The sequence below is a fragment of the Priapulus caudatus genome, unplaced genomic scaffold (genome assembly GCF_000485595.1).
Source record: "Priapulus caudatus unplaced genomic scaffold, Priapulus_caudatus-5.0.1 Scaffold51, whole genome shotgun sequence".
In the NCBI taxonomy this organism is placed as follows: Eukaryota; Metazoa; Priapulida; class Priapulimorpha; order Priapulimorphida; family Priapulidae; genus Priapulus; species Priapulus caudatus.
Genome location: NW_014577112.1, coordinates 17130 through 31325, shown reverse-complemented (window position 1 = coordinate 31325; position 14196 = coordinate 17130). Strand labels below are relative to the sequence as shown.

The following is a 14196-nucleotide window of genomic DNA, read 5'->3' as shown; positions in this document are numbered from 1 at the left end:
GCCCCTCTCTTTTTCCCTCTCTCGCCCCCTTATCTTTCTTCTCTCAGATGCTTTCTCTGCAGGACTATAGTATGGCCGGGAAGTGAAATTCTGGAAATGTACATTTCTATTACATTTCAGAAATGCTAAATATAACCTGCAACTTTCCAACACCCATCTTCTTGCTCCACCATCGACACAGGCACGCACTGTCGCTATTCGTCCCTTGTTAGTATACTTGGTTGGTGGTAGGGGTGGTAGTGGTGAGGACAATGCTATAAACTATGACTGGATATGCAGGGGGGCACTTATCAATATCTCACCTTTCGTACGAGTCCCTGTATATCGAAAAGCCCTGTCAGCTCCTCTCTGAGCTGTGTCGTATTGATGTGACATAAAGCATCCTTCAGCTGACTGGCATCCGTTGTATTGGGAAGGATGAAGTACTCTTCTATGAAAGCTTCACTACACAGAACTGCCTCAACACCCTCCGCTGATATGCTCGAAACCAAATCGGATAACTGCACAAACCACAAGTAAAGTTTATAATATTTTCAGCCAATTTAAGTTACAACACGTCTCTGCTTTGTCTCACATCACATTACTTTAAATGACATAGCTTTGTTTACTCGTCTGCACTATCGACTTGCGGTTGTACTGTACATACTGTGATTGTGAATGCCAGATGGAAAGAAGGCAAATCTAGAAGCAAACCTTAATCTCAGTATTTTAAACAATGATAGTATTTATTAGGGATATTATATAGCTATCGTCCATCCCAGCTTCTCTCCATACCTTGTCCAGTCTGACTGAGCTCTGCAGCACTGTTGAAACAATGTCGGGTCCGATGTCGAAGGTCGAGTGAAGGATGGCGTTGAGTTGATCTGTGTCGTTGAAAAGTCCACCAAGGTTCAGAACGCCCTCCTTGTCTAAACACAGAGCGAGTTGAATGCAGCACTCCATCATTGCGGCCAGCAACGTTACAGGCCAGGTGATCGAACCAATGCCCCGGTGTGGACCCAATTAACAAACTATATTGAGCCCCCTTTTGTGTTTTCTCCTTGTATTGTTATGACCTATTATTGAACTTATTTGCACGATCACCCAGGAAAGATTCAAAGGATCAGACTTAAAAGAGGATACATGGTTACAAACCCATAAACTATCACATAGAGCCGCCAGCTCGAAACTATACATTGACTCACAGTCCAAAGAGTCCAGGAAATCAGTCGTGTAGTCTATTATCACCGAGGATACGTAATAAAACTGGCCGACAGTTTGGATAACTTTGCGATCATCACTGAGAAGGATGTAGTCATTGAATACACGTGCCCAACTACAAAAACAATGTCAAATCAGTTTCAAAATGTCCTCAGAAGATAAACTAAGATATAACATTAGAAGTACCTGATGCAAGACTGACAAAGACCTTAACATAAATATTACAGAACAGCTCTTCAACGCATTTAACTCACACACACACACACAAACCTACGTATGCACGCATGCACAGAGTCATGCACGCACACACGCACAAGCGACAAACAAAAAATAACCAAATTTATAAATGAATCAGAGTTAGGCTGACTCACAATGTGGGGTCTTGCACCATCTTCTCCGCGAGTAAATTTTGCTGCTGGACAGTGTCCAGCCAAATTCCCTCCTCCAACCAGCGGTCATCTCGTACGAACATAGGGTGAGTTCTAGCGAGGGTGGATATGTGAGTCTCCAGCTGCTGCAACTTACTCAGGGTGCCACGCACGTTAATCGGCCCGGAGTTGTCTCCCTGTGCAGGTGCAAGAGGAAAGTAACAGCGAAAGCTCGCATGGATGAGACTATGCACCACTACAGTGTTGGTAATAAACCAAAATGTCATGATTGGTATTAAATTACAATACTATGACAGGGTGCGAAATTAACGCGAGTCCGGAGTCAAATACTCTCTGATTTACTGTCGGACTCCCTGATTTGACATATGCAGAAGTCCGTGTGACTCCCTGAAAATTCTGCCATACTAACTAGTTCGTTCCAGAGCACGGCATCGCGGAATTGCTGTATTTTTTCAGCAAATATGCAAAGAAAATTTGGCAGACGTGCAACCGCATGAATCTTTAAAATAAGCACATGCATTATTGTTAATATCTTTAATTTTGAACTTCAGACTGCGGACTCCCTCATTTTGCCGCAGACTCCCTCTTTTTAAGGGCAGGGAGTTTTTTCAAAAGTTAAATTCTACTCCTGCTATGAAGTCTCATTGATTTCACATCATGCAGAAGGCTGGCAAACCTCTAGTGTGATGGCATCGACGTTGAAGAAAGATATCAGCTCGGGCAGCAGCTGCGTGTAGTTGAGCTGGCAGATGGCAGTCTGCACATTGCTATACTGCTCGGGGGAAAAGCCCGGGATAGGGAGGATGTCCTGCAGGCCATCGGTGCATAGCTTCTCCAGAAACTCCTCCCCTGGATACTGCCGCATTGCCTGCTGCAACTACACGCACACAGAACAAAGCTTTGTTGTGAAACTAGCTTTCAGTAATTTAAATTCACACAGAGATCTTCATAGAGAGGTGACAGTTTTATAGAAGTGGTTTCCCTGTATAACTGCAACTCCCAAGTGTTGCCAAAAGTGTTCCTTATAGGCAGACTTGGTGTTCTTTATAGTATTCCATAGGTGACTGCTAACTAGGGTTTTAATGTACAATCTATAGACTTTCACAACACGATGCAATAAAAATTTAGCAAAAAGCACCAAGCGATTCTGCAGGGAATCATTAACTTTGTCTACGAATACTTGGCTTCAAAGTAGCAACAACACAGACATGAAGCGATACCGTATGTCACTGTACCTTATGGTTGTTGATAAATTGAAATATGGTGTAAAACTCAGGTGTGGCAGGAAGCAGGTTGGTTAACAGCGAGTGCAGCTGAGAGCCCGGCGGGAAAATGTCGGACAGAGAGAACGACTCACCTATCAAACAAGAATGATGCGTATCAGCTGTAAAATACAACTCACCAACACAATCACCCAGTCTTCTCCAATATGTGATACACAACAAATAAGCAAAGAAACCACATCATCATCATCATCATCATCATCATCATCATCACGAACTCTATCAAATATATAAGTTCTGAGTCAGGGCAGTTACTGTAAAGACACCATCCCGAAAGACTGAAAATTAGCTTACGAGTTTCCAAGTCAGCAAGCTTCGTGTTGAGCCAGTCTAGTGCTGCATCAAGAACGTGAATCGACTTCCTGGCTACTAGTGACCCTTGTATGATGGGTTCCAGATCACGCAGGATATCAGACAGACTGCAGATTACGAATGCAGAGTGAATTAATATTCAGAAAACTAGATGAAAGGGTTTGCACTGTCAAAAGCATTACAGGTTTGATCATTGGTACGTTAGTTTGCACTTTAGTAGTGATAACCTAAGTAGATAACTTACACATTACTGTCATTTTCTGTCTGGGCCCAGAACTCCTCAACTTGCGATGTCCAGTAGGAATCATTTGCCCACATTGAATTATTGGTGAGATTGCCCAGATGGAAGGATATTTGTGACTGTGGGAGATCCATCTGAACTTTGATCAACTCCTTAGATAAAATAAAGAACACTTTTATCATTGGCTCCAACTTTCCTTAATATTAATAACTAGCAGAGTGAAGTAACACACCCACATCTAATAGGTGGATACATATAGGCGCTCTATGTAAAAAACTCAATTTCTGTATTTAAACAGTAGGCAGGCTGATCAATATGTTCTGTAACCTTTCAACACGGACGTGAGTGACCCACATCACCTGTGCATAAACAGTCTGTACCTGCACTTTGTCAACATAGTGTTCTGTGCTGACCGGCGGCAGTGCAGCTATCTCGCCCTCCAATGCCGTGTAGTTAAACGAGCACACGTTATCGACAAACACTCGCACATTCAATTCAGATCCAGGTGGCAGCAGCAACACATTTTCTAACGAGTCGGTGCAGAGAGAGTTGCTAGATAGGATCCTGTGGAGCTCATAGGTCTGAAATCATACAAGTGAAATTCAACACGTCATACATACGATTTTTTGCCCTTTTTGTTTTTCTGCATTGTTCTACGTCTTTGCATTTTCTCTTGTGTCTCTCGTTTGTGTTTCTGTTTTTTTTACAGTTTTTTTTTATTGCACACACCTTTGTGATAATCATCACGATGCTCAAACAATATTCAGAACTTCTGAATATGAATCCAGTTGAAGTTAGTTTAGTTCCAACCAAAAGTTATTTCACACCAGTTTATCAACCTTGAAAACTTGGGACTAGTGGCAGATTACACGATAGCTGATGTGTATCACCTTGTGAAAGTCATTCCACTCAGTGAAAATGACAGCTTCGCTGATGGGCACTAGATCTCGTAACATGGCTACCAGCTTCTGTGTTTCTACACCTTCAGGCGCAGCAAGGTCCATACCTGAAAATCACAGGCATGCCCAATCACCATGCACACAATTGCCATGCCAAGATCTTCGGCCAAAAGACCGGTGACACAAATACGTGGGTGTGGGTTTCGAGATGACCGCTATGTACACACGAATGATGCAGCGCCAGAAGCATTACATCGAATACTCGAGATTGCTCAGCTTACCAGTGAGAGATCCCAGCACTGAGGTTGTCACTTCCACGGCATAGTTCATGGTCTTCAATAGGTGGGCACTACTGTCGTCATCCAGAGATGAGAGCCCCAACTTCAGCAGCATGGGCAGTTGGTCTTGAACGATGCTGAAATAGCAATTATTGCAAATACACATTGAGCACCCATTTTTTTTCGAAATGCTTGACATGTCGTTTGAGATTGCTCCCACACCTCTTATTCCTCACTTACCAATATCGACGCCGTACCTCAAGCCGTTCTGATTTGTGCCGCTGTTGCTGATGCCCCATAGGGAGACAGACTAACGCACACCTGAAGCCCTGCATTAACTGAATCCGAGCGATAGCTCAGATTAGCTCAAACTCCGTATGCATGTTTTTGGTTGCAGAACTAAGTTTTGGCAAATCCCACGGGTAGCTTATTTGCCACCAAGGCAACTGGGAAGAAAGTAGCTTTGAAACACTGCATGGGCGAATATACCTTTGTAAAAAGACATCTTGGTTTATTGTCGAATTCAGAAATTGCTGTAGGACTGCCTGCCATTGATCTGTGTTAATAGTGATGTTACTTCCAAACGAGAATGGTGTAGTGGACAGTGTGTGTAGACTCTTTGTGAGCTGCTCAAAGTTTCTCAGGGCTGCGCTGATGTTAACAGCCGCTGGGAACACAGATCCATCTGGCTTCTGCAGTGCTGCCACCTGGAGGAACAAATACATAAAATTGCACTAATAATCTGGGCTGTCTCCATTACCGAAAGCCCCGTTCATTTCTGAGGGCGCTGCCGTGTCGTGATATCATAAACTAATATCAACACAGTTCTGTATCTAACACAGTAGCAGTTGTCACAGACCACACGTGCTACATTCCCCTCTCTCTCACACACACACACACACACACACTGCAGCAGTGGCCATATAGACCACACTCGCTACAGTTTCACAACGCCCACACACACACACACAATACGGCAGCAGTCAGAGACCACACACGCTATACATGCTCCCCTGACACACACCAATCACAACACAGGAGCCCGCACTCACCAGCCGATCTATCTCCGGAGTGGTCAGGGACTGCATGATTTCGGGGAGAATTATCGTGTAGTTAAGGTTGATGCACAGCGCGCGCTGCACGGAGCCGAGCTCTACAGTGGAGTTTGGTGGTAGCTTCACGTAGCGGCTGAACAACGCCAGATTCTCACACAGTTCCTCACGCACCGTCGCGTTCTGCAGCTGCTCAAAAAGTGTGGCCTGAAAATGAAACATTTATTTTTTATTTATTCATTAAATAATTTAAAGACGGTACATTGGTGTTGGTGAAAGATATATCAACATGAGCTTGTAAGCTCCTCACCATCAGTGCAATAACAAAAAACATTTCCTAATTAAAAGTGAGCTAGTGACAAGTGACTTTGTCATGGGACAGCACAAGTATGGCATCATGGCAGTGCACGCAATTGTTTATTTTCGATGTTTAATAGCTACAGCGAATGTCTGATAACATAAATATGTAGGAATATACTATACTTTATGCAATAAAATCAAAACCAATACTGTCAAATTTTAAACTAATGTTGTCTTTAAATATTGGCAGCGATATCTACGATTAGGGAGCCACTGTGGTGCCAAATACGGCACCCACAATCACAGGAATTGCTGATCAAGGTACATTACCAAGATGTTCAAAATGTTGACATAATAGTTGCACCATCTCGGTGATTTAATAAAATCCCCTCACTGTGAGAGACAATTAAATGACATTATGACATTCATCATGGCAGCTGTAGCATCTACTTTTAAATTTGTACTCACTGCAGGTGGATGTAGAGCGTTGTAAAGCAGGACGCCTGCGATAGCCGGGTCAGCCTGCGTGAGTGCCAGAACTTTCTCCAACTCATCTGAGTTGATCAGTGTCTCCAGCGTGGAACTCGAGTTGGCAAGGGCAGCCAGTCGATCGAGAAGAATGGGTGCAAATGTATTGAAGCTTTTCACAGCTTCACCCGTTGCTTTCCACAGCTGCTCGGCAGCCAAGTTGTTACTCGTTGCCACGGCGCTGTCGAGCAGTGGTATCAAGTTGTCCAGCTTCATCAACTGCAGCCTGTAGGAATCGAATGGACATGTCAGCCTTAGGATATAACAACAGCGAACATTCACACATTCGAAATCGATTCTTCGAAATCGAAATCACACATTCGATTCACACAATCGATTCACACATTCGATTCACACAATCAATTCACACATTCGATTCACACAATCGATTCACACATTCGAAATCGAGACTTACTTAAAAAAGTCTTGCTCTTGCAACAGTGGCAGGTGCTTGTCGAGGATCGCCTGAATCGCCGTCTCATTTACAGTTGGAAGGTTGAGTGGCAGTGGCGATTCACGCGTGGCCAGCTGCCCTATGGTCTGCACATAGTCAATGTAGCTGTCTATCATGTCCGTCCAGTTGACTGTCAGCGGTAACCCATTCTCGACCATACGTTTCTGTAACGAATTTAAGCAAACATTCAACTTATATTAACAATTGTCTTTTAGCAATACTATGCGTTGTCAGCAAAAAGATATCGGGATGACTGGCTCCCAACACGTCCTTAGAGGACAACCAAACACTTTGAAGTCTATGGGGAACATTTCTTCCAACATGTGGGCGAATTATCGCTACGTTCATAACAATGCCGATAAGCTAGTTAGGCATCGGCCGATGACGAGCAAGCCCGCTGCATAATAAAAGCCCAGACTTCGAGCGAACATGACCTCAAACAACGTGTGCTTACCAACGCCATCAACTCTTTTACGTATGGTTGTTGTTGCGAGCGTTTGATGATGGCCATGATGAAGTTGTCACACACCATCTCTTGCAGCTTTTCAACATCCTCATCATTGTCAGGGAAGAGGAGGAATCTTGTGAAGTTCAATCCCTGACATGGCTCAGTCAGATTTCTGCAAGAACCTCGTACGTGTTATAAAGCCTCGCATCCAAACAGGTCAGTTTAAAAAAACAGTGTAAGCAACGTAAATTTGAATTTAAGTGAACGTGTATGTAATGTAAAAGCACATTTTACAGTGAAACTTGTAGTACATATTGGTAACTCCAGGAAATGCAAAGGTCTATAGAGGAGAGTTCACGGTATACTGCTAAGCAGAAGAAATGCCGAAAGTGTACTTTACATACAGCGTTCCACTACATAGAAGTGACTGCAAACCGGGTTTGACTGTACCTCACTAAAATTAAATCTGTTACTAAAGCAATGTTTTATGATGCCAACCATGTGATAAGGTCATATTACAGACTCAACGGTTAATGTCTTATGACCTCATAAGGTCATATTACAGACTCAATGGTCAATGTCTTATGACCTCATAATGTCATATTACAGACTCAATGGTCAAGGTCTTATGACCTCATAAGGTCATATTACAGACTCATCGATCAATGTCCTATGAACTCATAAGGTCATATTACAGACTCAACGGTCAATGTCTTATGCCCGCATAATGTCATATTACAGACTCATAATCAAATTCACCTGAAGTCACTTGACAGCACTGTCGTGAGAAACTCGTCCGGGTTGATGACGACTGACAGAATGGCATCCAGCACTTCAGGTGCTACTTCCAACGACTTCACTATGACGTCGTCTATCACAGATATATCGCCTGTCCACAAGGACAGTGTAATGCCCTTCTCTGTAAATTTGACACAGATCACATTTTCAACGTAATGTTGAATAAAATTTTCCCATTCAACATGAACAATGAACAAAATTACCTAAATTCTTACATAATGCTTAATTATAACAAGGAGTGTAACCTGCGTAAGGATTAGTCGCATGATCGCAACCACGCGAAATATAGTAACTTGCCCCATTACGATGACTTGAATTGGGGAAATTCGCTCATATGAAATTAGGAAATCATGACTACTTTATTCAATATACGATATATATATTTGCTTGTATTTTCCAAAAGATAGAATGAGTTTTCCTTTCTAACTAACAGCCCTATTAACAGCCCTATTATATCGTTTAATCAGCGACTGGCGTAAATAAAATGAATATAATACAAATGCAGACAGCTGCCAACACGTCTGGTGGGTCAGATTTTTAATAAGTAAAAACACTGCAAAAATTTAATGGAAGGATCAATAGACATTCAATGAAATTGGAATGACATCAATTGGGGTGTGATTCGCGTTACACAATTTCGCGTACAACCGTTTTTTCGGGAACACATAACTTCCATTATGTGTGGTACACTTGCTTCGATCAGTGTACAAAATTCAACATATAGTTATTCATGATGTATTACAAGAGTTCCTTGCAAGCATAGTACTGTTACCTTCTACTTGTGAAATCTGCCGGACGTATTCCTTGAGATTTACATTGATCATGAGAAGTTGTGCCTTTAGGTCATACCACTCAGTGACATTTTCCAACTCTCTGTCCAGAGCTTCCATCTCTGTTGTAATTAGGAGCTTCAAGCTGTAGGAAAATAAGCTCATCATCATCGTCATCATTATCATTATCATCAAAGCTCAGCATAATCAGGGCTGTCATACACCCTAAATAACATGAGAATTTACTGAGCAACTAGGTAAAAATTTCAAACATTAAACATGTTAAAAACGCCGCATTAAAATTGTTCGGACGTATCTTACGCAAGGCCATCACACAACTAAAGCAAAATTAATTAATAAGTACACAATAAGAACTAAAGATCAATATAGACTAAAATTATACCAGGCAATCAAAACACAAAGGGAGCTAAAGATAGGGCACAATGTTTCTTAGATGGCCTTTAAAAGAAGAAGTGTAGAAGAGGTGAGGAGTATGGAGTAGAGGTAGACTGTACTCTCTCGCCACAGCTTACCAACTTCTGCCGCTATCGACCATTTCCACGTCTGCATGCCACGTCACTATCTATTACGGGTGAAACCCATAGAAGAGTCAGCTGCCCAATGACATGCATATTATGCCAACACTGCAGGAGTTAGGTAACAGGTTCAGGGCTTCCTGTGCTAGTGTATATACCAATCATATATGGTACCTGCGACAGTGGTAAACTGTTCTACTGAATCGCCGCAGAACATTTAAGAGATTTTCTGAGCTTATCGGTGTAGACAAATCATAGGGTGGATCCAAACGCACCTCATCGAGTAGCACTGAGAAACTTACAGGTCAGTGTCAAGCTGTTTTGTGGCCAGAGATTTCTCCAGTATGGTACCAGCATCCACCAGCTCCGAATAATCCACGTCTAGCATTAGATGATCCAGTAATCCAGAGACCTCATCAGTCCAAGTGAATGCAAAAGCAATCCGTATCTTGGACAGCAACTCAGTCCATGGAAATTTTCCAGGGGTGTACTTCAGTTCAGCCTTGCCATGTACTATAGCAAGTACCTGTGAAACCAAAAAGATTACAGATTATTACTTAATTTAACCCCATATAAAGGCTATGGTCATATAGGCAATCATGCTGTCCGAAAGAGTAAATTCTCACCCAACGGAAATGCAATTTTGTAGTTATTCCCCCCTAAAGAACTGCAACAATCATAATTACATAAAACAACACACAAGGAGTGGTCAGAGGCCATAAACCTTGCCATACGACATGTCTTATGTAATGCTGCACACCTTGCTGTAGAGCTTCGTGAATTCTTCGTCTTTGAACCCCGTCTCGTTTAATAAGATGAAGGGATTAACAACCTCCTGTAGGGTGCACATCGCCTGCCGTACCCCCCACAGCTCCGGCGCCAACGTACGATTACCCACCCTCGACTCAGACCTACAGAGAACGCTCTGCAGCTGCACGTGCTCTGGATTGGACCTCAGCTGTTGATACAGCTTCGTCACCTGTGAGATGCAATGCATGTTAACGAAGAGACCGTGATGAAGAAAGTTAGTTATTGATAGCGTTGGAGTACTATGGGAAACAGTAGACATATAATGATGCCTATGCAATGTTATCACCTTGTAGGCAAACAAACAGATTGGCATTATCGTGCAAGAATACAAATGCAGCCTTTTATGTGTAATGCTTGCAGTTTTGCCAAAGCACAACTATATAATCTGAGCTAATCACCTTGCTCGTATCATTCGATATTTCGGTGATTCTTCGTAGTGCCACAGCTGCCTCGCTTACCAGCACCTGCCAGTTGTCAACGATACTCCCAAAAAGATTGTTCTTTTCTAAGTGTGGACAAGAAATGGAACGTATGAAAGCTCGCCACACATCCGTGCATACTCGTGAGGCAGTAACGTGTGATTTCTATACACTGAGATAATTCACGTGCACTGTAATAGCTCCGTTGACCAGTTTATCTTTGCAATGAAGAGGGCGTCTGCTAGTGATGTCACGATCATCGATTATACTCGATCATCGGTTGAACAGTAGCTCAAACCAAGCACTTGGTTATCAAAATCCATAAATGATTTCATCGCTACTATACAAGTTATCCTTTATTAACATACATGTATTATACACACAGTAGTAAACAGTGCAAAACAAACAGTAAACAGGGCTAAACAAGCACATACATGCACACACGTACATATGCACGCGACGTTAAGCACACGCAGGCATTCAACACCCCGAGCAACCGATTGTAACCGATCATCGGTTACTTGGGTCCAACCGATGATCGATTACGAAATTACAACCGATTGACAACACTAGCGTCTGCACATCGGTGAGCTAATATAATAGTATAATGGGGGTAACTATGCATAAAACAGCATCATGCTTTTAAGGCAAAAGCTTATAAGGGCATGCACGTTGATCTGCCCACCCAGTAACGTCTGCTGCTGGGAACTGATCGTAGTAGCTGATTCCATGAGCAGCTCTAGCACAGCTTGGATCTGTGGCCAGACAGCACTCTGCTCCAGAATGGGTGCAATGTCCTTTGCCAGAATGCTCCAGCTATCGCAAAAGCAAAGATACATTTATTTACATGCATGAATATTAGAAACAATTCACAAGTACACATATGCAATAAATGCAAGCACAGTTTAGCAATTTTAACAACTGACAAACTGACATATATGGTGAGCACTCACAAAAACAATGTGTTCAACACGATATAGCTAGACGCCAGTGACTCACTAGATCATGTTTTGCCCGAAATCTTTCTCGAACTGGTCCCTGGCCTGATTCCACTTCACAATCTCATCATCGGTGTACTCCCGGTTCGCCATCGCGTTTGCAGCTACCCGGTGTACCAAGTACTGCATCTCATACAGATGTCTGCTTCTGTTGGGAAGCTTGTTGGTGTAGTGGTCGTAAAGACGGCGTGCTTTGGCAACGATTGCGCTAAGAAGGTCAGGAGAATCGAAGCCATCGTTCGCTCTTGGCTTAGCACTCTTGCTGGTAAGATCGACCAACTTCTGGAACTGTGAATTAAAGGCATCCACTACTTTCAATGTGCCCATTAAATCTTATGAAATCTTTAATTCTACACACCCTCTAACAATTTCTGATATCTCCACCCTCCACACCCACAGTGTGTAACACTCCCACCCTTTCCCACAGTGTGTAACACCACCCCTCACTTCCCACACTGTGTGATACCCCCATCCACCCCTCTCTTCAACCAACACAGTATTTGATACCCTCACACGTCCCTCTCTTCCCACAGTGTGTGATACCCCATGTACCCCTCCCTTGCTCTCAAACAGTTTGTGATACCCCATGTACCCCTCCCTTGCTCTCAAACAGTGTGTGATACCCCATGTACCCCTCCCTTACTCTCAAACAGTGTGTGATACCCCATGCACCCCTCCCCTCCCATAGTGTTTGACAACTCCATGGACCCCTCCCTTGCTTCCACAAAGTATGTGATACCCAATACTTCTCCTCTCCCGCAGTATGAAATACCTGTACCCTCCCCCACACTGTGCGATATCCCCCCCACCAGCTTCCCTCCCACATAGTCTGTAATCCATCCCTACCTGTGCCTGATAACCATCCCCCTTCCCCATCCATACACCATATGATACCACCTTGCAGGCAACGTGTGGTCCCATCAGGACAGGAGTGTATAATATATAATATACAGATTATTATACACTTCTGATGTTATTATGCCCACTGTCCCTAGAGCAGACGTACTTTGTCAATAACAGCGCTGTTGTTCAACAACACTTCCAGATACTCGAGGTATTCATCGCTGCACACCAGCATCTGGTAGCTACTCAACAGCTCTTCGTTGGGCAAAGCGTAGACGTGTGAGTTGCGCAGGATGCCACACAGCGCGACCTGGTCGCCTACATGCTGCAGCAGCTTCTGCAAAAAAAACAGCACACGTCTAATGCTGGCGAAACGTCAGGTCGGGTTCAACACCCGGCGATCGTGTACTTGACGTTGTAAGAGCAGTATGTGTGTCAGTGTTGTAGGTCTCGAGACCAGTCTTGGCCTCGAGACCGGTCTCGAGACCGTTTTCCTTGGTCTCGGTCTCGGTCTCGGCCTCGGAGTGCAATGACTCGGACTCGGACTCGGACTCGAGCCCTCAGGACTCGAGGACTCGGGTCGAGACTGGCTCGAGGCCACTACATACATAGTAGCAGGAGTCATAGATGGTGTTTGTCGCGCTTTAAATCGTGCGTGGGCCGAGTTCACGCGCATCATTCGTATTCAACCACGGGCATAATAATGTACACAGGCGCGCGGTTAATCAATCGTCTACTGCGGCTGGCAGCAAGCTACGTTGTTTTTGCCGAAGGGTAGACTGGTATCCGCCTATCCGGCCTCACGCTCTGCTAGACAATGTACACGCTCTGCGACAAACAGTGCGGCCGCGAACCAGTCTAGCCAGATGTGACCTTTCAGTGCACCCTGGGTTGCACGCTGGGTTAACGGGCTAGACACTGACAGGTATTGTTTTAACTTTAAGCACGAACACCGTAATAAAGATTCGATGTTTTGCCTTGCACTGACATTGTGAAAATTGTGCATTTTGTAATTACAAATGTGAATTATAAGGCAGAAAGGTGTGAAATGATGTCATGAACCTATGTGCGAGTACTAGTAGGTACTACTATATGACCTCTACCACTTGTTGTTATGCACTATGCATTATAATCATTTATACATATTACATAGTACTGTATGCATGACTTCATTCGCATTTTTCGTTTGTTAATTAAACTTTGTTCATCAAACTTTGACGACTCGTGTCTCTGTGTTTTCGGCTGACTATACACTTTCGAATGTCTACGATGCACGGTTGCGCTTTTTTCCCAGATCAATCTCATAAGCCAAGTCGGATGATTGCCACTAATCTACATTCTACATACAATAGAAATGTTCGTAGCGTAAACAATGCATAATGCACAATGCCGCTAGACGTGCGCGCGCGGCTATACTAGCATGCGTTTTGCACACAAGAAAAACCGCGATGCTAATCGCGATGGAAATACCGGTCGTTATTTCTCTAAGTCGACACAAAATATGCTGTCCCAAAAGTGTCGACTTATGCAAGTTTTATGGTACTTTCTATTTTATGCAAACAAGTGACAGATCCAGGGACAGGAAACACCCCCCCCCCATTTTGAACAAACACATACATAGAAGTGAGTGGCCTTGCG

General features: G+C 43.5%; 1 protein-coding gene across 1 annotated transcript in view; it reads right to left on the bottom strand.

Moving 5' to 3' along the window:
• Positions 1–14196, bottom strand: part of LOC106820868 — a 95956-nt gene that overhangs the window by 70924 nt on the left and 10836 nt on the right. The window contains exons 13-36 of the mRNA XM_014825462.1: positions 12722–12895; positions 11717–12003; positions 11403–11533; positions 10697–10803; positions 10249–10467; positions 9791–10014; positions 8955–9097; positions 8144–8303; positions 7391–7556; positions 6898–7100; positions 6423–6708; positions 5655–5861; positions 5092–5309; positions 4606–4739; positions 4316–4431; positions 3806–4006; positions 3429–3577; positions 3167–3291; positions 2825–2946; positions 2266–2466; positions 1572–1765; positions 1185–1315; positions 775–908; positions 303–500 (exon numbers count right to left, since the gene is read on the bottom strand). Of these exons, the coding sequence (XP_014680948.1) occupies positions 303–500; positions 775–908; positions 1185–1315; positions 1572–1765; positions 2266–2466; positions 2825–2946; positions 3167–3291; positions 3429–3577; positions 3806–4006; positions 4316–4431; positions 4606–4739; positions 5092–5309; positions 5655–5861; positions 6423–6708; positions 6898–7100; positions 7391–7556; positions 8144–8303; positions 8955–9097; positions 9791–10014; positions 10249–10467; positions 10697–10803; positions 11403–11533; positions 11717–12003; positions 12722–12895 (4230 nt within the window). The remainder of the gene's footprint in view (positions 1–302; positions 501–774; positions 909–1184; positions 1316–1571; positions 1766–2265; positions 2467–2824; positions 2947–3166; positions 3292–3428; positions 3578–3805; positions 4007–4315; positions 4432–4605; positions 4740–5091; positions 5310–5654; positions 5862–6422; positions 6709–6897; positions 7101–7390; positions 7557–8143; positions 8304–8954; positions 9098–9790; positions 10015–10248; positions 10468–10696; positions 10804–11402; positions 11534–11716; positions 12004–12721; positions 12896–14196) is intronic.